This window comes from Struthio camelus, chromosome 13 (assembly GCF_040807025.1).
Source record: "Struthio camelus isolate bStrCam1 chromosome 13, bStrCam1.hap1, whole genome shotgun sequence".
Taxonomy (NCBI): Eukaryota; Metazoa; Chordata; class Aves; order Struthioniformes; family Struthionidae; genus Struthio; species Struthio camelus.
In genome coordinates this window covers 15,213,246-15,235,518 of record NC_090954.1, presented here as the reverse complement: position 1 = coordinate 15,235,518, position 22,273 = coordinate 15,213,246, and the positions used below count along the sequence as shown (strand labels likewise).

Here is a 22,273-nt window from a genome sequence, read left to right as displayed (position 1 = left end):
GACTCTCCGGTTTAGGGATATGCATGTCCCTTTTAATCGTGGTTATTATATCTCTTACCCTACAGGGCAAGAACCTAGTTCACACTGCTAGGGCTCTACAAAAACGAAACATTTTTATGTATTCCCATACTGAGTAACTATGCTAATAAAATAATAAACATTCACATATTCACAAGAGTATTTTGGTGTTAATATGAGTGTTATGAGTTATGACTGTGCTTTTTTAAGCTGGATCTTACCAGTTTTCAATTTTAGGTATCTAGCTGTAGCATAGAAATGTTGCCATGTGACTACTTGGACACTGACAAGTAATCAATTAAAAGTAGTCACAGTCCAGCATTTCAGAGCCAGACAATTATGCTGCACTGTGCTTATGTGATTTTTTTGCTGACAGTTTGTTAAGCCAAAGGACTATACAAAAATAACAAATAAAATCTGTATGTAAACAATGCTTAGAGTATAGCTTTAAATCTACCAGAAACTTTGCTCTATTACATGAAAAATACATTAATTTTCAGTTATAAGTTCAGTCAGTTTAACTGCATGTTAGTTCCAATTCAACCCCATAGCAATGAGTGCAAATATTAAACTATTTGATTTACATTTTTAAAGTGTTCCTTCTAAAACCCAGTATTTGAATGCGCAACTTTCAAAAATGAAGAGTTAGATCTTGACTCATTTTCACTGAGACGCTGCTTCAGTCAAAAGGACGGACTGAGCGAAGCTCTTAAGCAAGTCTGAGTGAAAGAAGGACAGGGGAACTTTACGCAGGAAGTTTGCAGCGTGATACAGAAAAAAAGTAGATGAAAGCACTTCTTAATACTTTAATGTGCACAATTGTAAGGATGTAGTCTGTGCATGTGATAAAATTAATGATATAAAATTATTTTAAAAAATATTGCGATGGTGTAGCGTGACACCTGAACTGAGGGAAACCACAATTTGCTGAAGTCAGCAAACTTTGAACTGCTTTGAGTAATGCTGGAATGATACCCTAACTTTCGTTTTCTTTCTCTAATCTTTTAAAATGTCCATGAGTTGCAACAATTGACTTCTGCAGAAAATAACTTCTTTGTATCAATATGGGAAAGAAGATCTGCAAGATATTAGTAATCCATTTTTTTCTGTTTGATTACTTGGCCAGATTCTGCAAGTACTTAAACTTTTGTGCGTACTCTGACTGATGTCAATGCATTTGTTCATGTGCATAACATGAAGCACGTAGGTTAGTGTTCAGTCACATTGGCCTCTAAGAATCTGAATGTCCAAAACAAGTGACACGTGAGGAAAGGATATTCCCCTCCCTCTGAACTGTTTGGTGAGTTTTTTAACAAAGACAGCTTTCATCCTGGTTATAAATAAACAGCATCTAGGATTAACTTTTCTGACTCTGGCTTTGTCCATGAGTTTCGAAAACTAGTGTTAAGGCTACTTCCTCAACAGAAGGAGAAAGTTGTCCTCATTATTAGAATTAAAATCCTGTTTTCATGTTGATGCATTAAAATATTTTCACTCTGCACTAAGAAGAATTTTTTCCTCTTTAATCATGCCTATTTAATATTTTTTCTCAGTATACTACTTATTCTTTAAAATATGAAGTCAGGAAGGTGTCAGATGGAACCATCTTAGCTATCAGATAGTTATGAACAGAAACTAGAACCTTTTGCTGAGATAAACATTAACTTCCATTACAAGTAGTTTCTTTGAAAGCTCATGAAATAATTTTGGGAAATTCCTCTCGGGCTATGTTACTCTGCAAGATGACTGAAAAGAAAAAAGGGGTTAAAATAACTATCTGGGATCATTGTAGTGGAAGTCTTACGGTCAGATAACCTGAGATCCTGCGTTTGTGTAAACAACACACTTTCATGTGTTTTTCTTCTTTCCCTTTGGAAATGATATAAACAGAGGTGTCATCACCTCAGCTGGAGACCTGTACGTTATTCAGGTGAACTGCTTTCTTGAAATCCTGTAAAAGTTCATTTTCCATTGCTCTATTCATAGTGATTGTGAACAATTCTTACGAAGTCTGAGGAGCCTTACAGCTGTCTTACTCCAGATAACAAAGTATCCCTCCTTGTAGGCTCACCAAGTTGTATTACACTTTCTGCTCCATTTTCAACCATTTTGCATTTCTTTCCATGGGAATTCTTCACACAAGCTTTTTTGTATGAATTACTATAAAAATAAGTAACTTTTTATTTCCCTGGCTAATAGCTTTGGCCTTTTAATTTACTAAGAAATAAAATCCTACCTGTACAACTACATTTTCTGATTTTTCTTAAGCAGGCAAACGAAAAAGCAAGCAAACAGAAGTCACTTTTTAGTATGGCAGCATCCAGGGGAAAGGTGGGGAGAAGAGAAGGTAGATGTGAACAAGGAGCCTGTCTGGAGAGAGCATTAGTAATAGAAAAGGGAGTGGGGACTAACTTTAGTGTGACAGTGACAGCAGGGCTTGTGCAACTGTGAGGAAAAGTCTGTACCGCTTGAAAGGCCGGGTACTTTGCAATGTAGTATTACTTTCTCATCTAACCTGTTAAATGCACAGTCCACAAATTTGTGCCAGAATGCCTGGTTCAGCGTAACGCTTGGCACTGCAGCAGCCCTCACTCCCCCCAGCACACGCACTTTCTACCCATCTGCATATAAACTCCTTCTTCTTCTGCTGTTAAGTTTTTTACCTATTTGCGTTTGTGGATGCAATACACATATGCAGCATGCACAGGTTTTCTTCCACCAGTCTGCGTGTCGGTGTGCGTGGAAAAATGCTATTGTAAATATTTGTTTAATATGACTGGCTATATGATCAGCAAGCACTCTATAACCTCCCATGGCTCGCTCCATCGCATGAAAAGCATTTCGCTAGCGGGGAAATGCAGGCGGCACTGAGCTGCCTGTCGCCGGCAGGCTGTGCAGAGGACTGGATCTCTGTCCTTGGTCCTAAATCCTTGCGCTGGCTCGGCAGAGACTGAAAAAACGCGCAGCGCTTGGGAGCCCCGGAGCCCAGGCACAGCCATGATGTGGCTGCCTAGGTGGAAAGGCGCACGAAAGCACTGACATTCTGCCCACAAACCACAGCTGTATGATAACTCCGTGCACTGTAGCAGGCAATAATTCAGAGAGAAAAGGCTTCATTAACATGGCATCAAATTCCAAGGAACAGCCGGCGCGTACCACCATCACGCACACCCGCTGCCTACCCTCCCTGTCCGTTTCAGAGCGACAGTAATGTAAGAGAAATAAAACGCTGAAAGACTGCAGCTGCTAGGAGGTAGATGAATGTAATGCCACTATCCAAACCTTCGGCATTCTCGCTACAGCTCTGCGAATTTGCAAACAGCATCTTCACCCCCCAGCCCTCCCTCCTCCCCCCCCAACAAACAGAATCAGAAAGCACATCTTACCACTGGATGAGAGAGAGCAGCACAAGTGCCCACACCATCATTTTGAGAGAAAATGCAGGATTCAAGAGTGCAGTGCTCCCCAGGCTTGTTGGATTTGGAGGAATCATCTCTGTTTTTCTCCCCCCTCTTTTTTTTTTCCCTTTCCTCTTGGTTGCAGATGGATCCGTCCCCTTCTTTAATTTTTTTTGGTAGTGGTTCTCCCCCCCTCCCTACCAGGTCCCGTCAGTGGGATGATACATTGCGCCCAGCTGCGGGAATTAATATGCAGGGGGGCAGAAATTAGATCTGCACAAGCCCTTTGCAGATATAATCAAAAAATGTCAGCTCAGGCAGCAGGCAGCAGCTTCCAAATCTAGGGGAATAATATAATGGGGAGGAAAAAAAAAAAAAACAAACCACATCCACACACTCGCAGCATAAAAACAGTCGAGGGAAGGAGGAACGCATACACATGCACACATTTACAGGACCACTCACACACATGCAACAAAATCCGATGCACCAGGAGAACGAGTAAACGAGAGGAAAAAGGAAAAGAAAGAATAAAGCAATGGAGCTTCTGCCTGAATGCAGATTAACTCTGAGGTCAAAGTGGAAATGATGCACTCTGCTGCAGCACAGATTAACACATGCGTGGTGTCAGCCAGGATGCTTTTTAACCTTTGATTACACATATGCAGGCAACCTGGATTTTCATTTTGGAGGCGAGAAGGAATTGGCAGGCATAAAAAGAGAGGTTGAAAGGAAAAGCTTGCCCTACGCTGCTGAGCATCCTCATTTTTCTAAACAGCCTGGAAATCGTGATTGCAAAGGGGAAGATAAAAAAGGATGGATCGGGGGAGTGGAAAGGGAGGGATGGTTGTTGCTAAGTAACTCAGGAAATGGGGAAAGCAGCATTGGTGGAGTCAGTATGAATGAGGTGATTTAGTGTGTGATAGGATTAGGGGGAATATGCAAGGTTTTCATCTCCCCTCCCCCTAATAAAATCAGCCTAGACAACTACAGGAAGTGCCTCCCGGAGAGAAAGGAAACATTAGGTGGTTATAAAAGCTGGTGCTTGCCGAATTTTGAAACCCCAAATTCCAAAAAAAAGAAAGATTTCTTTTAACTGACATTCAAATGGAGAGCAAGTGAAATGCTCCCAATGGAATAAAAGCATCAGGATTTCAGTCTGGACTTAGTCTAGCCTGAACTGGGTTTGACACCTGGATCCTGCTCAAACCTGTCAATAGTCAGGCCACTTTAGCAATTCCCAAGGTCCAAAGCCAGAACAAAATATGTACATACAAAGTAGGAATTTACAGTATTTGGTGCCCCAGAGCCTCAAAACCCACAGATCTAGCCTTCAGTATCAAACTAACTTTTTTTCGTTTCCAAACACCGTATCTTTAACTATAACAGTAGGAGATTATTCAACATTATTAGTTGAATGAAATAACACTTTGATCCTTGCCTTGTCCTTCTGCTATAATTCAAGCCCAGATCTAGTACTAACATTGTATGTTTATCAGTGTTTCCAAGGAAAGTAACAAGTTATGAACCTAATTCTTAAATTTTCCAGTCAATGACCGTATTCTTATGTCACTTCACCAACCTGTGAAATACAACCACTTCTGAGATAAACAGTATTCCAAATTTTCTCCCACTATAAATATATATAAATATATATAAATATATATACAAGTATATGTATATATATGTATGTTCAAGCATCAACGTTTGCTAATGGTTCCCTTCCTAACCTGTGAACATGACACCTTTGTGATTTTACTGCTGTAGTCTTCCTCATCTGCTATCAAAAAAATCCCTTTGAGGGATGATGCTGTGTGTATTTTGATCAGGAATTGTTTGTAGTTGGCCTAAGAATGTGAACTGTGCAAAAGACTTTCATGGTCTTAGCTACAGCAATTGCGACTGCTGGAATATATGGAATATTAGCTTTGCACTATGCTGTGTTTACTGAAATTTGTCCAGTAGCAAAATATTTCACATTCTTTTTTTTTTCTGAAAATAATTCCATGACTTCCTACAAAATCGTCACACAGATTCTCTCCAGAGATCCAGCTGATTATGGTACTCAAGAGAGGCAGGGGTTCGGAAAGAGAAGACAGACTTGCTGGTGCCAAGTCTTAAGAGTTGTTTTCTGGTTTTCCTGGCACATGGAGGGTATGTCACACTGTTATGCTAATCCTCCAGGGCTTAGACTTCATTAAGGTGTACAGAGAAACATGGCCCATTGGCAATATAATGCCAGTAGGCAGTGTACCTTTTATTCCTGTTGTCCAGGCGCTATTACTGGCTTTTGATGCACGAATATGCATTAAAACATATAGACTGTTCTGCATATTAAAACTTGTGTTGTTTTAAGATCAGTTTTTCAGCTCAGATTCATCAGTTAGTTATATTTTTTATTTTCAGATGCGTGCAACTGACCCTTAGACGCTACCTTAGGCAGTGGGCGTTAGGGGCCTCTGATGCAGTCCCTGGAGCGTGTAAAGGCCAAGTCAGTGTTTCGCTGTTCTCCTAGGTAGTAGCTCTCACAGCTGAAGTCATTTAACTCTCAGAATACTTGGCTACATTTCATAAAACTGATCCGCCAGTACACAAGCAATAGCAACTGTGGTCGTAAGTAATTGCAAATGCAAATTTGTCTTTGTACCCTCTGCCTGGGGGAAGAGAAAGCAAAACCAGGTTTGACACTTAATGCATTTTAATATTATAGTCTTTGGGTATTGTGACAACTTTTGCAGGGAGAAGTTTGTTTATATATAGCAGACGTAACTGGCCCAGCAAACAAAAGTCTGATGGGCTTTTTCCTATTTGAACATGTTTTGTCTTTGAAGTATGGGCTCCTACTTTTTTTGGCTACGAGCTCATATCAGACAGGGATGTTTTAGAACTTCGTCACAGTAAATTATCGCAAAGGAACAAATTTACATGAAGACACTACCTCGTGTGAAATGTTTTCCTGACACTTTGTGTGATAAATCAGTCCCACGTATTAACTTGCTCCTGAGCACTTCAAGTTGAAATGTGCACATATCTATGCAACATATGACTTAGAGGTTTACAATGGAAAAAAAAAAATCTTCCTGAAAATATTTACACCCCGAAATGAGTGTTCAAAAAACATGCATTCCGTCTCAGAGCAGAATAATATTCGCAAGGGTATCCTACTTCGGCAGACAGCTCATCTAGGGCCATTAGTAGTTACAAATAGGTTCCCAACTCCCATTGATTTCACTAGGTGTCTGTGTCTCTAAGCCCAAAGAAAATCTTGCTCTTCCTTACTGCTAAAATCACTTTTTCATGTGTATCAAATATTGCATCATATGTTAACAAAGAAGACAAAAGGATGGATAAGAAAAAACAAATGCAAAAAATTAAAGGACTGTAAAAGATATGTTAATTAAAAAATAAATACACTGTCAATGCCAATATGTTGCCAAGTTATTCAGAAACAGATTACATGTATTTTTTCTTTTACCTCGTGTTCCCTATCCTGAAGTCCTTTATGTTTCAGCTTGTAATTGCTCATGTTGTTTTAGACAAAGACCAAAAATAAAATGACTAAACATTCTTGAAACTAGTCTCACTGTCTTTCAGGTGGCATAAGATTTAGGTAAGAGGTGACTTTGGTTTTTATAGGCTATGTTAAAGATGTTTTTAAGGCAGAAAATGAAACAGCTTCCAGTGCTAGGTAGCTCAGTTGCCTAGTAATGATTTAGAAGACATTGTTAATTATAAATCAACTAATCTTTTGAGCTTAGAAACATATACGAGCCATTTCAAATTACTTTCATCCAGAAATGGGATATCCTAGTTATAGAAAAAAAGCTTTTTGAAGTGCATGAATCTACAAACTTTAAACAATAGCTTGTTTAAAACTATATATAAATATATAGTAGTAGTAACAATACTGATAGCATTTTGGTTTCCTCCAAGATTCCCATTGCATATTCTAGTCCTGGGTAAATATATTAATCTTGAATTCCCGAGGAAAAGAGCATCCAGCATGAAACATTTTTTTAGGCTATATTCTAAGCTTTGAGACAATCTCTCACTTTTTCCCAGGCCTATCTCATAATACATTTTCTGCTTACCGATAGCTAAATAAATGTATATCAAAGAATGGAAACAACTAAAAATTAAATTAATCTTACAGAAGAGATGCAGCTCATAGAAGAAAGGGTATCTGATGTTTTAAGAGGCTGTTACGGTGCATATGTGTGTATGTGGTTGTGTATGTTTTCCTGCTATCTCATTAGTTTAGGAGCTCACTGAAAAAGGTCTGTACTGAAGTAGGACTGCTGCCAGTCAAGGGGCTGCAAGGTGAGTCTGCAATTAGAAGACTTCAAGGTCTGGTTGTCTTAATTTATGTGCACAAAACATCGCGGAGATTTTGTGGAGGAGCAGTATGCAGGTGGAGCGAATAGAGAGTACACTCTTCAGTGCCAGACTAAGATCTTAGCGTGGAGATGATTATTCACTTCTTAGGGGAGAGGAAATTTAGGCTTTTCAAGGAATATTTCTGATCAAGTTTAACTGAACATTGCTGCAAATGTGAGAATTTATAAATTCATATCAATACTAAGTAAATGAACTCTAAACTACAGTGCATCATATATCCAAATACATATTTGTCTGCTTCGGCAAACCTAAATCTAATTATTTATTGTGATACAACTACAAATAATAATTTTTTAAAACAAAACCTCACTATGACATTCCTTTATTTCATGTTGGATGGAGTCAGACAGATTGCATATCATTGTGTTGAAAATGGATATTCTAGATTATCAAAGTAGGACTCCAGATGGATTTTATTTTCTAATTGAAAAAGTATACTTTAAGCATTGTCTCAGTGCTATTAATTACAATTACGATAATTCACTTGAGGTGTCAGAATAAAAAAAATGAGATGAAAGAGGTGTAAATAGTAAATAGTTTCTTTTAAGAAAGCCATTAAGCTAAGGCCGATTTTTCAGCAGGTTCAGCCTACTGCATTGTTGGAATTAAAAAAATCTTGTGCTGTTGGGGAAATTATTTTTTTCCTTTTAGAATTATTTTAGACACTGGCAATAAAAATGGGAATTCTTTTCTAAAATACAGGAAATGTCTTATTTCAGTTTCTTATGCAAATTGAACATTTTTCAGAGAGATTTTTATTTTGATGGTTTCATATAATTTCTTTTTCAAACAATCACTTTTTGAGTACCTGATTTACAAGAAAAAATGCTGATAGTCTAAATGCAACCAAAACACAACCCCCCAAAACTATATTTGTTTACGTGCTTTGACCTTGTTTTAAAACAGTAAAGAAAATATGTTCTTGGCTAAGAGTTCTCTCACAGTACTTTGATTTACAAGCTCCTGTCAGCAACAGCTTTAACAAAAGCTATTTTTACTGTAAACATCTAGTATTCCCTTAAAACAAAACTCTTTCTGCAAACTGTTTTCCCCTTCTCCCTCCCTCCCACTGACTCTGACAAAGCTTCCTTCCCATCCTGTAATATTGTGGGGTCTGGTTATTGAATGGAGGATGGAGTCATGCATTATTTCTTCGGTTGCTCAATTCAGTGTTTTCACTTTCTTTACAGAGTATGGTTTTAAGTTTTTTAATGCTTATTCTTGCAAACAGTGGGGCTCTTGATGATGCTAAACTCTATTCATTTAAACTGTACACATCTACAATATTATTCTTGGTCCCAGATGAAGAATGAAAATTCTTATAGGCCCAGGAAAACTAGGTTCTTTCAGTTAATAATTTTCTGCAATCTATAACGCAGCAAGAACAGCAACACCAGTTTCTGCACAAAAAAGAAAAAGAAAATAACTGACCTCAGCTGTCTTAAGAATGATTGCTTCCTTCAGAGAGATATATTTTATCAGGTTTTCCGCAAGTATATATATTTTTCAGAAGAGTAAAGTCTGTAAATTCCTGACAATAGACCATAGGAAGCAGCTTGAAATACATGCTTAGAATAAAGCCTAAGCTTAAGTCTCACAGACTTTGATGAGAATTAGAAGCATGTTTAACTGCTTTTTGTAATGCTACGGTTATCTAAATACAGGCCTTATTTCTCACAGAAAGGTGTAGCCTTTTATTGTTCTCATTAATGAAAGAAAGATCGTTACTTGCAGGAAAACCGTTTAATGTCGAATTGTCATTTTTTACGATTGTTACCATTATTTTCTCATTAAAGACAACTTTTTTACTGTGTGTTTGACTTCATCTCGTTCCCGGAAAGTGAGATCTAGCAAGATAAAGGTGAGACCTAGCAATACAAAAACCTAACTTTGTTCATCAGTGAGTCCTTTAAGATGCCAGTGTGCAAGGCTGGTAACATAGCGAACGCTCACAGCATGCCGTTCTCTCGGTCAGTCCCAGCTTCATGGACTTTTTCTGTGATCGTCATCCCTTTGGTTTGGAGAGGTTAATTTGACACACAGCGTAGATGACATTTTATTTAGTGTTCAGATACAGCGCAAAAAGCTCTTTATTGCCAGATTCTGTATTGCCTTGGGACAATTTACATCATCTTAAGATCTGTTTTGAAGTAGCATTATTTCGTGTGCCCGCAATATTGAAAGTCTATTGCCATCAGCAAGGCTCTATCTCCTCCCTAAGTAAATGTAGTGAAAAACATCCAGCCACCCGCAGAGGAATACATTTGGGCACAGGTATGTTTTTGCGCAGCTCAAGTGGAGCTGGAACGCCCGTGTCAGGAACGGATTGAGAGTACTGAGCTCTGGGCAGCCTACGGTGTGGACGTCTTGCAGGAAACCTCACCAACAGAACGTCCTGTGCATTCTGTATAATCATTACAAAAGCTTTTTGATACCTTCCTACAAAATATTAATGGTTTAATCAATGTGGAAAGTAAATAATAGGCTGGAAATAATGTTTTCTCCATTTAGAGGAGGACAGTAACAGCAAGAGACTAAAAAAAAAGCAGCAATCTGTTCACCAATTTTAAGAACAGATACAAACTAGTTAATTGGGTGCTAAAGTGTTATATTAGCTATACAAGAGTAAGAACACACATGACAATATAAATGGTTATCAACATAGTATTCATCATCTGTTTTCCATCTCTGAGTTTGAGCTATATGGTTGGCTTATTTTCTGTCCATATTTTGCTTTATATAATGCTGAATTAAGTTATTTGAAAGGTATTAACTTCTATTCAGGACATGTTTATCTCTTTCTGTCCTTTATCTGATACCTGCACCCGTTTTGCTTGTCTTCTTTTTCTTATGTGAATAGAAAATGTTCTCAATGGAAGAGAATTTTGAAAGTTGATTGTGAAAATTATTTCCATTTTAGCTAGACATTGTCTAAGAATATATAAAAGCCATTCAATGTGTTGGCAGTCCCTCCTTTCCTGGTCTTTCTCTCATGGTATTAAAACATTGTGAAGCTAAATAAGTTGGGCTCTGATCCTGCAGACATTCTATACTTGTCACGTTTTCATAGGAGCACGGGCAACAGAAAAGTGACGCTCTAAAGAAACTATTTTTAGGATCTAATTTTGGGATTAAAACCAAACTGGTATAAATTCTCATAATGCTCTGGCAATTTACACCGGGTAAAGAGTATGATGTTACAAGACTGGCCATTCATATTCGCTCACATTGTTTTATATTTTTCTGAGAAAAAATTGCAATCAGCGTTCTTTTATGCTCAGTTGTATGGAAATAGGGTGTGTAGACAGTGAGCTTACACATAAACTACAAATAAAATAAAATAAGCTAATAATTAATACTAACACCATTAAATTAAGGACTGAGTGATCTTTGTATCTATTCATTCAATGTAATCATTTTTATTACTTACGTTCTGCTGATATATTTAGAGCTGAAATTCATTTCTTTCTTGTCTGGGGTAAATTTTGTGAGAATATGGTCAATATCTGTTGAAATATTTTGGCAACAAAATTCACTAAGTGTAAAGTCTTGAGAAGTTCTGTTTGGAAGAGAATGTGAGCTATACACATTTCATCCAGAACTGCTGGAGTCTATGCTTTTTATCCCTTTCTGATTAGAACATGGATTTTTTACATGGATTTTCTAATTCCAAGGAGTGAATAGATCTTCTAAGCTATTGCAATCACTTACTGTCAATTAATTAGTATTTGTTTCTTTTAATATAATATCTACTGGTGTCCCCTCTTGAATCATGCTGACCTGTACAAACATGTACTTAGGTCTATGCCTCAGAGAACATACAATCTATATGGAAAATGTCAGATAAAGGGGAAACAATAAATCATCCTCCTATATGAGACAGCAAATACACAACAAAGCTAATGATAAAGTCTGAAACCACAGCTTCATACCGTGACCATATTTTTGTTTCAGAGTAAGCTCTCTTGATCTCTGTAAACAAACCTTCAGTATTTTTGTAGGTTCGCATTCCAAACAGTGGCTACAAACAGACATTGGAAAAGAAATTATACCAGGTGACGGATCGTGTGTGTCAGCAGATTGGGAATAAACATTCTGTCGCTTTTGGTTGTTCTGTATGACATCCTCTGGAGCAAACTAGGGACATACGATCTAGTTCTAGAAATCTCTTCTCCCAAAGTAATTTTCAATCATTTGCTCTTAAAATGGAGGGAGGTCTGAGTGGGATTCTTCAGGTCCTTATTCTGGACCTTTATTCCTAAATATTTTCATTAATGATCTGGATAATAAAATGATTAATATTCTTACTAAATTCCATAAGGATACCATGCTGGGCTGGTGGGTGGGACAGGGCCAGTGTAGAGAATAGGACTTACAATTCAAGCAGACATTCAAAAGTAGACGTGTATCTGAAAAAAACAGGATGGATTTCAGTAAGTCCAAAAAGAATGACCAGAAATCTTGAAACATGCTTTCAAAGTAAGAAAGCCAAAAATGGAGTCATTCAGTTTAATCTGAGGGGAACTATGTCAATTTTCAAGTATGTACTGAAGGAACGGGGAAGAGGCTAGCTGATATTTCTGATGTGTAGGACGCGGGAGATTTAGCATAGCTTCTTAGATTAATTATCTTTGCATAACTCAGAAAAGATTTCTCATAGCAGGACTCCTGAAGCACTGGAGCAATTTGCTGAGGTCAAATAGGTGAATGAGGTCCCTTCAATGTTGTTTGCCGTGACTGATCTAGAAGTGCTATATATACTGTGTTGTAGCTAAAGGCTTACATTAAATAATGCACTAAAATTAAACTAACAGACAATCATTCAGACAAGCTTTTAAACATAAAAGTAAAAAGACAATCTTCTACATATCTTTTATCTGTAGGAACTGATAGAAATCCATTCATTTAGTAGGTCAAAGGGCAGTGAAAACATTTGAAGCTACTTTATATTAAAAAAAGACTGATGCATTTTTCATGATTTAGATGAGAAAAATAATGAGGAAAACCACGCATTTTAAAGGTAATGAGAAATTAGGTGTATGAGATAAAAAGCAAACGGAGAAAAAGTAATGGAAAATTAGGAGTACTGCTTATAAGATCAAAAGAAAATGAAAAAAGAAGTGATTTCTAAGGATGCTATGTAAAGTCTATGGCTTCTTTTCATCTCCACCTCTCAAGTTCAGTTTTCTGACATGAAAGTCCACTGCTAAGAAATGATTTTCAGGAAAATATTTCTGAGATAATCTTGATTCTTATTATGTTTCATTTTATTTGGTCTTATATTACTTAGAACTGTGTCTGCACCGGAAATCTCTTCGAAGTGCAGGGACTGAGAGAGACCTGTAATGCTTTTATTCTTCTTTCCTGTTTGTTTATTTGCTTGCCTTTTTTGCTTGTTTCTTTTAAAACAATAAATAGTAGCATTCTTCTCTAATACTGTCCTCTTTTGCACCTATAAATAACATGGACCATGTAACAATGAAATAAAAATAAGATCTGAATCATTCCCTTTCCACTGAAATGCTGATTGTTTGGTTATCTCTATTGCAGACTAGTTTCTAGCTTTTACTTATATTAGCAGATTTCTATGTTTCTTCATGACTGTAAATTTTCAAGGACCATAATGCCCCAAAATATGAACTTCCTAATAGATTTCAAATATTGGCTCATTAAGAGAAATTTAAGTGATATATTTTTATTCCATCCATACATTTCACTTAGTAGGTCAAATGTATACTGAAAAAAATCTCTCTTACTGTGATGATTCACATCTTTGTCCTTAACTGGCTACCACAGATTTACTGGATTATTTTCTCAGGAGCTCCTTTAAGTCCATACAATTTTATGAATTGTGGGAAGTTAGTATTTGACCTCTCTTCAGCTGTACAAAACTTCAAGGTGGTACTGAGAATGCAAAATCTCCCTCAAAAATCTGTCATGTAGAAATGAACTTAGTGGCAGGCTGAAACCTGAGGCCTGGGTGCAACCCTGGGCTGCTCCTGATAGACTCCGAAGACCCTGGCAGGGCAGGGTGGTGCCAAGTCTCCTGTCCAGCCGCCTGCTCGAAGCAGGGCCAGCACCAAATCCAGACCAGGTTACCTGGCGCTTGGTCTACCCAGGTCTAGGAAACCGCTGAGGATGGAAATCTCACAGCCTCTCTGTGCAACTTCTTAATTATTGCTGTAGTGAAATATTGTTTACCCTGTTTCAATTAACGACCCTTTCCTCTTGGGCTTCCACATGCCCTTGGGGAGGCAAGGGTCCTGGCGCTGCCATCCCAGCCGCCTCCACGTAGGCCCTGGAGAGCTGCTCTGACATGGCCCAAACCCTCCTTCCCCAGGGCCATGGCCCTCTGGGCACTCATGCAAGTTTATCAATAACTTTCTTGTACTGGGGGCCCCAAGCTGGGGCTAAAAATTCAGGCACAGTCTAACGAGGGCCAGGCAAGGGGCATGATGACCTCCAGACCCTGATGGCTCTCAGCAGTGCCAGGGTGCGCTGTTAACACCATTTCTTCCTACTCTGGGGCAAGCTGGTCCCCAGCCCTTACCATGGCAGGGGATTAGTCCAGCCTAGGTGCAGCGTGTTGCATTTCTTCTGAATTTCAGGAGGTTCCTGTTGGCCCATTCCTTCAGGCTGGTGAGGCTGCTCTGGTCGGCAATCCTGCCCTCGAGCGTGGCGACTGCCTGCCCCACTGCAGCGTCCACCAACCTGTTGAGGGTGCGTCCGGTCTCCTCTAGTGCTGAACGGACTAACCGTAAAATGTAAAACACAGAACTGCTAGCTAAACGGACCACTAAGGAACTGTAATTCATATTTCTTTTACATAAAATGGAAAAAGTAATTATTTAAAAAATAATAAAATTATTTTTAAAATACAACCACTAGCAGCTTCCTGGAGCTGTATTTTTCTTACGTTTTTCTTTTGTGCCTGCTTTGTATGCTATGTGCTTGGTGTACCTTTCTGTGGTGAAAAAAATCTGTAAACTGCCTTTATTTTCAAAGGAAGCTACTTTTGCAGTGCTCTTATTTTAAAGGCTTTATTATCAGAGGGGCTGTTACAATGCGATTAGAACTAATGACTCCATGTATCAACAAAATCCTATTAGAACATCAGGAAATGAAACTGCCTTTTAGAGCAAAAATAACTGAAAAGTTATGTAAGTTCAAATAAATTTAAACATACAAAACTATTATGTCAAGTCAGGTTAGGATAATAATGGTTATTATTAGCAATGGTAATTATTAAACAATTGTGCTATTATTAAAATTGATAGTGTGATAATAATGATAAGGCAGCATTACCTAGTTTGGAGTGTGAAGGCCTTGGGATGCATTATTATTCAGAGGACTTGAACTAAAATTAACTAAAATTATATTATTTATAAAAATGAAAACAAGAAAAAAAGAATTAACCTAGCTACTACAAGAGAGATGAATTTTGAATATCCCTGTACCGACTACCACTGTCAGATACATAGAATCTAGTAGAAACTGAAATGGGAAAATCCCCAAATTCATCCACTTGAGAATGTATCATTCTGCCCTGTGACACTGTACTGATCCCCTACTGAATTGATACTGCAAGAAACCATTAGAAAAAGGCTTTCAAGTACTTTTTAATTATCAGTTTAATTTTATAAACTCTCCTTTCTTAAGAATGCTCTTCTAGAAGCTATAAAGCCAGATTTATTTTCCCAGAACTTTTGATCTTTTTTATCCAGCAAATATTGATTTATTCTTTCATACTTCTCCCAGAGAATAAGCCGAGAAACGAATGGATTGAGCACTTTCGTCTTGGTCAGAACAGTCAAGAACAGTGATGTCAGAATGAATCCCCAAGTACAGGCGAACCTGATATTTTTATATCTGCATGTCTAGCAGCAGGCGCTTGCATCCTTATTTAAACTGGTAATTTAAAGTGAAATAAGTGACTTTTTTTCCGAGATGCTTCTTAATTAAATTTTATGTAATTTCAGAGTAAAAGCCTCAGTAACAGAAGCAACTTGTGGTGTCTCTGCAGTAGCGTGTTTGCATACCCACTAGCAGAACATTTATTTATTTATTTATTTATTTATTTATTATTCATTGAGGTCCACAAAACAGATCTTGGGCAAAACACAGAGGGATGTGGCAAAGCTCCCAAGTTTAGATCCAAACCTGAATTCTCACAGACCTCTGTGGAGATCTAGGAAATCAAAAATCCACAGAGTTTGTCTTCTTTTAAAGCTGACTAACTTACTGGCCTTGAAATTGTTTTTTTACATTTGAAATGTCTTTCCTTCCGCTCTTGAAATAAATAAGCTTACCCCGCTTCCCAGAGTCTGGCTTTGAAGCACCCAGGCAGGGGACCAGGCGGGTGGCCCGGTGAGTCTCGGACCATTGGCTCCCTGCAGGACGAGGAGGAGCAATGCTGCGGCCCTCTCCTGCCAGCTCCCACTCCTCTCCCTGAGGCTTCACCGCCGGTACAAGGAGCACAGGCAACAGAGAACAAACAGCGGCATTACTCTCAGGCAGACGGCATTACTGAGATACAAAGGGATTTAAGTCAAACCCACAGGTTAGGATGCGCTAATAGACGCCGTCTTTCTTTTTATGAGTATAACTTCCATTTGCTGGCAAGATCATTCTTGCTTTGATTTAAGTGTTATTTGAGACTGCTCCACTCAGTTAGGTTTCCGAGGTGTTCACTGCATGGTGCTGCTGCACAGTGGAAATGGAGTATGTAGATAGGGAGGAAAAATACTACTTAACGCTGCTTGAAAGAGACAACAGATGGGGAGACTATTTTTCAAAAGAATCCTCGCTAATGGACATTACAGTCACAGTCCTGCAGAAAGAAATCGCTGGGGTGGGGGGGAGGGAATCTCTTCACAGCAGCTGTGAAAGGAAGTCCTGGGAAAATAAATAAATTAGGCTCTTTTAAACAAAGGACCCGGAATTCTTTATACATCAAGACATATTTCCTTATTTACATCCTTTTTTATTGTTCATGGATAGTTTAACTGAATTTTCAGATACGTGCTGTCAGATCACATTCGTAACCCTGATTCTTTTACACTGTTGCAAAGGAGGGACAGAAAATTTGCTAAAGGGAATTCTTCCTGGCATCAGGATCCCAAAGGTAATGCCAACCATGCTTAGCCAGCTTTATGCCACTTATTCCTGTCCTTCTCCCCAACATAGACAGCAAAATGTTGAAATGGAAAGATTTCCTTTTTTTTTGCTTGAAAGGCCATCCAAATGTACAAATATTTCTAGTCATTTCTGTTCTCCTTTTGGCAGGGAATAAACTATTAATCTGTAAAACTTCATAGAGATCAAGTTCTGCCCCCGTTCATTTTTTAGGGTAATTGAATCATTATTTCTTTATTCTATTTGTTGATCTGGGCAGTGCCTTTATAGTGTCTAGAAGCTAATAATAATACTCCTTCTGGGTTGTAACATCATTATAGCAGCTCTCCAATATTTCAAGTCTATATTTGTAAGTAGACTATTTCCTTTTTTTAACCATCCTCTTTTTGAAAGGTCTTCCTATTTCCAGAATTTGCATATTCATTTTTTTGATTAGGTCTATTAAATTGTATGGAAATAAACATGGAATTTCCCTGTAGCAAAATGTCACAGAATAAGCCTCAGTAAGTACTGCTAAAATGAGTCAAACTAAGGGAATGCAGCAACAAAAAAAAAATGTCTGCTGGAAATAGGAATAAGAACAGATGGCCCAAGTTAGCATTTTTAGATATTATATTACATAAAGTGGTAGGAGGGAAACTAAAAAGGTAAATAGCAACCTATTTAATAATAGAAATGTTCTGTTGATACTCTCTTATCCAGGCTCATGTACAGTAACGAAGCAAATAGCTGTAATAAATAGTAGTTATTCTCTCTGCCTTATGTGGGTATGAAAAGTGAAAATCTCATTGCTAAGTATTATAAATTTAAAAAAGAAACTGGTATCTAAGTGAAATAGGAATTGCAAGAATACCTACAATAATTATGAGTATGTGCTCTTTGTGGCTTAAGACTCTTTTGCATTTATTTGAAAGAAAATATAATGATTAATAGATTATTTCACATAATCAGATCTGCAGTATTCATTCAAAAATTAAATTCACAGCAATATCCATCATTGTTGCAGAGTGTCTGCAAACGAAAGAGAAGTCTCTCTTGTTTATGGCTTGAAGCTGTCTACCACACTTCATGCTTGATTTCTCCAGTATCTAACTCTTTATTTAGGAGCCTTTTACTACCCAGAATTTAGTAACATTGCCAAAGAGCTTCCAGTTGAATTCAGGCTGCATTTCTTACTTACGTTAAAAGAAAAACAGGGTAGACTCTCATAGATATTCTGCACTGTGAAATATTATTCAACATAATGACTGTGACAAACCCTTTTTTTTTAATTCTGTAAAATGGAAACTGGACAGATCCTCAGATAATTGCTAAATTGTCATTGGTATCACATTTAAGCACAAATTTATACATCTAATATTAAAGAATGTAAGTCATGCTCAAAATGTAAAGGGGAGTGCCATAGATGCAATGATTCCGAAAAGGGTTTAGGGTAATGGTTAAGAATCAGCTGGCCATTAATTTCTAGTGAACTTTTTTTTGGTTGGCAGCAAGAACGGGATCCCTGTGTATATACGCACTGGGTGTATTTATCAGTAATGAAACACAAGATATTGAATCACTGGAAAAGATTTGACGTGAAGGTCATAGGAATGATCTGAAAACAAGGTAACTGATCCTAGAGTGAGACTTACTGAATTCCATCTATTTGATTTATCCAAAAGAAGATTAAAAAGGGACACTACGTGAGAATCCAGAACTGTTTGGCAGAAGGAGAAGAGGAAATTTCTGATAGTGGATGGCTCTTAAATTGAGCAGGGAAAAGGATACATAAAATCCAATGATAGGAAGCTTAAGTCAGATGTACATTCATACTGAAAGTAGAGCATAATATATTGGTATGGATAATTAACCATGAAAACAACTTACCTTACGGATGCTGATGACTTGTTATCACTACAATACAGAATTAAGACTGAACATCTTCCTTACTGATGAGGTACAGTTCAAGCAAATGTAGAGACTGTTACAGAAAATATGAGGTAATTTTCCCTGACTGACTGATACAGCAGGTCAGACTAGATGGTGAAGTGGTCCTTCCTCAAATTAGTATCTATAAAGTGAAAACATGACAGTAAAAAAAGGGGCATTACTACAATACCATTTCTTCCTTTTTTCTATTTCTAAATTACAAAAAAAGCACAAAATTGCCTACAATCCCTTATCAAAGAAGTCTTCACTCAATCCAGGATTTGGATTTACTTCATAGCTAGTAGCAGGTGCTTCAAAAGAAAGTAGAACAAATTTTATGAAGTAATAAAATGATAATAAGGGAATTTCTTCCCCCAGAAGTGTTCATGCTCTTATTCCAGATGATAGAAGAGAGAATTTTTGATCATCTTACTTACTACTTACCTACCTATTAAAACTACTTTTGAATCCTACTCATAGATCTGAACCCTACTCAGTTTGGAATGATTGGCTCAAAGTTTGCTGGAGAAGCTCACCCATGCCTATTCCTGTATATGAACCACTGACCTTGTGTGTAGCTATTTTAATTTTCATAGTAGGGATGAATTTAACTGATAAGAGTAAAACATACCTGCTCTGGTTTTTCACATCGTTTCAGGCTTCCGCCTGGCCCAGCCCAGCTGGGGCCATCGGTCCCTGTCCCGCGACGCTGCAGCGGAGCCGACTCCAGCCCCACCATGGCCCAGCCACCCTCAGCAGGCCTGATCCTCACCCGGGGTCACCAGCCCGGCCCCAGCACGCTACGGCGCTCCACAGGCTGCATAAGTAAAGCTCAAGCTGTGGGTGAGATCCCCAGGTGTGGTAGGGAGCTGCTGCTTTTACTCACTTTCTGCCATAATCTCATATGTACTGCAAAGAGTGCTGTTACTAGACACCACCAAGATACCCGTTAAAAATGTGTTTGTTAGAGATTATCGTCAGTGAATTTAATTTTTAAATACTTAATTTAAGGGCAGTAGGTACTGCATCAGGCAAAAAATTATGCATCAATGATCACACATGCTGCCTTGAGGTGCCCCTCTTGCACGTTTGGCCAGATCGGGGCCTACAGACCTGCTTTAGGAAGAAAGCTGCAATCCGAAATGCGGAAGTTGTTTGAAGCACTTAGCTTTTAGGCAATTGGCTAGTATAGGCTCATTGGAGGTATGCCATGTAGGTCTGAATTTATTCAGGCTGAAGAAGGCGTTGAACCTGTGTCAGAAGTGAATATTTTAAAAATGTTTTTTAAAAGAACTAGTGTTTTGGAGCATATGCTCCAAAAACATTTACCAGCCTGACCAGCTAGGACTGAGGAAGGGAGCAGCATGTAAAGTGTGTTAATTCTGATGATGCGGGGTGATATGGAGAAGCCTGGTGGAAACTGAGATTCTACGGGGAGAAGAGTACGATCAGGAGCACGGGGGTCTGTCGTGCTGACAGCGTCTGGGCCCTGTTAGGATGGTGAGTGCCAAGAGTCATACTTTTAAATATGGGTGCCTACATCTAATGCGTTGGTTCACTTCAGGTCCTTGAATCCTTTTTTTGGCTCTGGACACTGAAATTAAACATAAGAACAGAGGATGAAGAAAATGAGAACGAAAGAAAAGATTTCTAAAATTTTTCTACCAAAATATCTAGCACTATAGTGAATGTACTAACCCCCAAAACATTGTTGGAGTTACATCTTCAGACGGTGAAATTTAGTACTGAGGTTAGATAATCATTAGTAATTTATGAGCTAAGAAACTTTTCTTACTTACTCGTGTAAGATATGCTATTGCTTCGTTCCTGTCTAAAATACTAAACGTATTTCACTAAGCCATGTAGTTTGGCTATAATGCATCTTTCCAATTAGACAAGACCTGAGCAGCTGCTCAGAATATAGCCATAAAACTCTTTATGACTCTGCCTATCTCGTATAGACAATCAGATGGTTTCATTACCTTCACTGCTTTAACCAAAGTAATACTCCATTACATTAAAAATAGTCATTTTCCTTTACCTTTTGATGTCTTTGCTATTCAAAGGATATGTCATTTACAATATGCTAGTTAAAATGTTATAGGAATCAAAGTTCTTCCATGAGCAGCTATGGTGGGCAGGTTCATCTGTGCAATTGGAATGAATCTATAAATGTTTCATTTATGTCTTTTTATGTTTTGTTTTTAATATTATATGTCATGTCGTATTCCTATTTTATTTCTTAGAAGGAATTTTTTTAAAGAGGAGTTGGATAATTAAATTATGAAATTTCTAAAGATAACTTTATTTTAAAGAGTGCTGTGAATGAGTTTCATCATTAATGGATTTGGCTGCCTGAAAAAACTGTCATTACTATTAGCAACTTTTTCTATACCAGGAATGTTTTTCAAAAATATGTTTCCTGTGGGTTTGCTTCCATTTATGCCAGCAATATTTTTGCAAAAGCATAGGCTGACATTGATGAAAGCATGATTTGTAGAAAACATAGACAAAGAGATTTATCCAGATATACTATGTACTTTGGTTCATTGAATAGATACATTAGGGACTGTTATAGAGTACATTATAAAACAGAGCTGTGCTATACTCAGATCAGAAGACCAGATTGCAGTCACATCCTCATTTCACCAGAACATGTAGTGTTTGTAAGCTTTAACGGTGTGACATTAGGATTTTTCGGGTTTTAGAGCAGTTCTCAAACATCTTTCCCAGTCTCCATAGCCTTTCTGTCAGACATTTCACTGGCCTCGTTGGCTACTCACCAACACGTTCAGTTAAGTGAATGCACTTTCACATGCGTTCAAAGGCTTTTCTAGCCCTACTAGATTATATTCCTGCAATAAATTCTAAGACTCTTCCTAGATCTTGCCATGAATATTTTGTTGTTTAGAAGGCAGGCAAGAATCTGCAAAAAAATAGCTGCCTTGATAAAGTCAAGCACATTAGTCATCTTGGAGGGATTTATGTTGCATCGAAAGCCTTAGAGGAAGAAAGGCCTCAGGAAATGAACCTGTAACAGTGCAAAACTCACTGCTGAGGCTCAACCAAACATTTTTTTCTCTCTCCAGCTTTTCATGAAGTTTGCCGTTTACACTAACCCCCACTTTCTTGGGCAATACCATACACTTTAGTATTGAAATATCTCTCCTTTATCAGCGATGTCTCAGAGCAGATTAATTGAAGTGCTGTTGTTTTTCTGTGAAATTATATTAGCTTAGCTGATGTCTGTATCAATTCCAGAAATATTCCCCCAAACAAGTGGTCAAATATCTTCAAACTTCATATTAATCTATGAATAAATCTGTCAGTAATGATAGCATAGAGCTTAAATGTGTTTTTGCAGTGTCTAAAATCATGTATTACTTTTTGTGCCATGTTTATAATTCTTGATA

At 37.9% G+C, this 22,273-nt stretch overlaps 1 protein-coding gene across 2 annotated transcripts in view; it reads right to left on the bottom strand.

Annotated features, from left to right (window-relative positions):
* Nucleotides 1-4,226, bottom strand: part of GABRG2 (gamma-aminobutyric acid type A receptor subunit gamma2) — a 73,482-nt gene extending 69,256 nt beyond the window's left edge. For both annotated transcript variants that reach the window (XM_009690271.2, XM_009690272.2), the window contains exon 1: nucleotides 3,405-4,226. In XM_009690271.2, coding sequence (XP_009688566.1) covers nucleotides 3,405-3,511 — 107 coding nt within the window. In that variant the 5' untranslated portion in view covers nucleotides 3,512-4,226. The remainder of the gene's footprint in view (nucleotides 1-3,404) is intronic.
* Nucleotides 4,227-22,273: the final 18,047 nt, after the last annotated feature.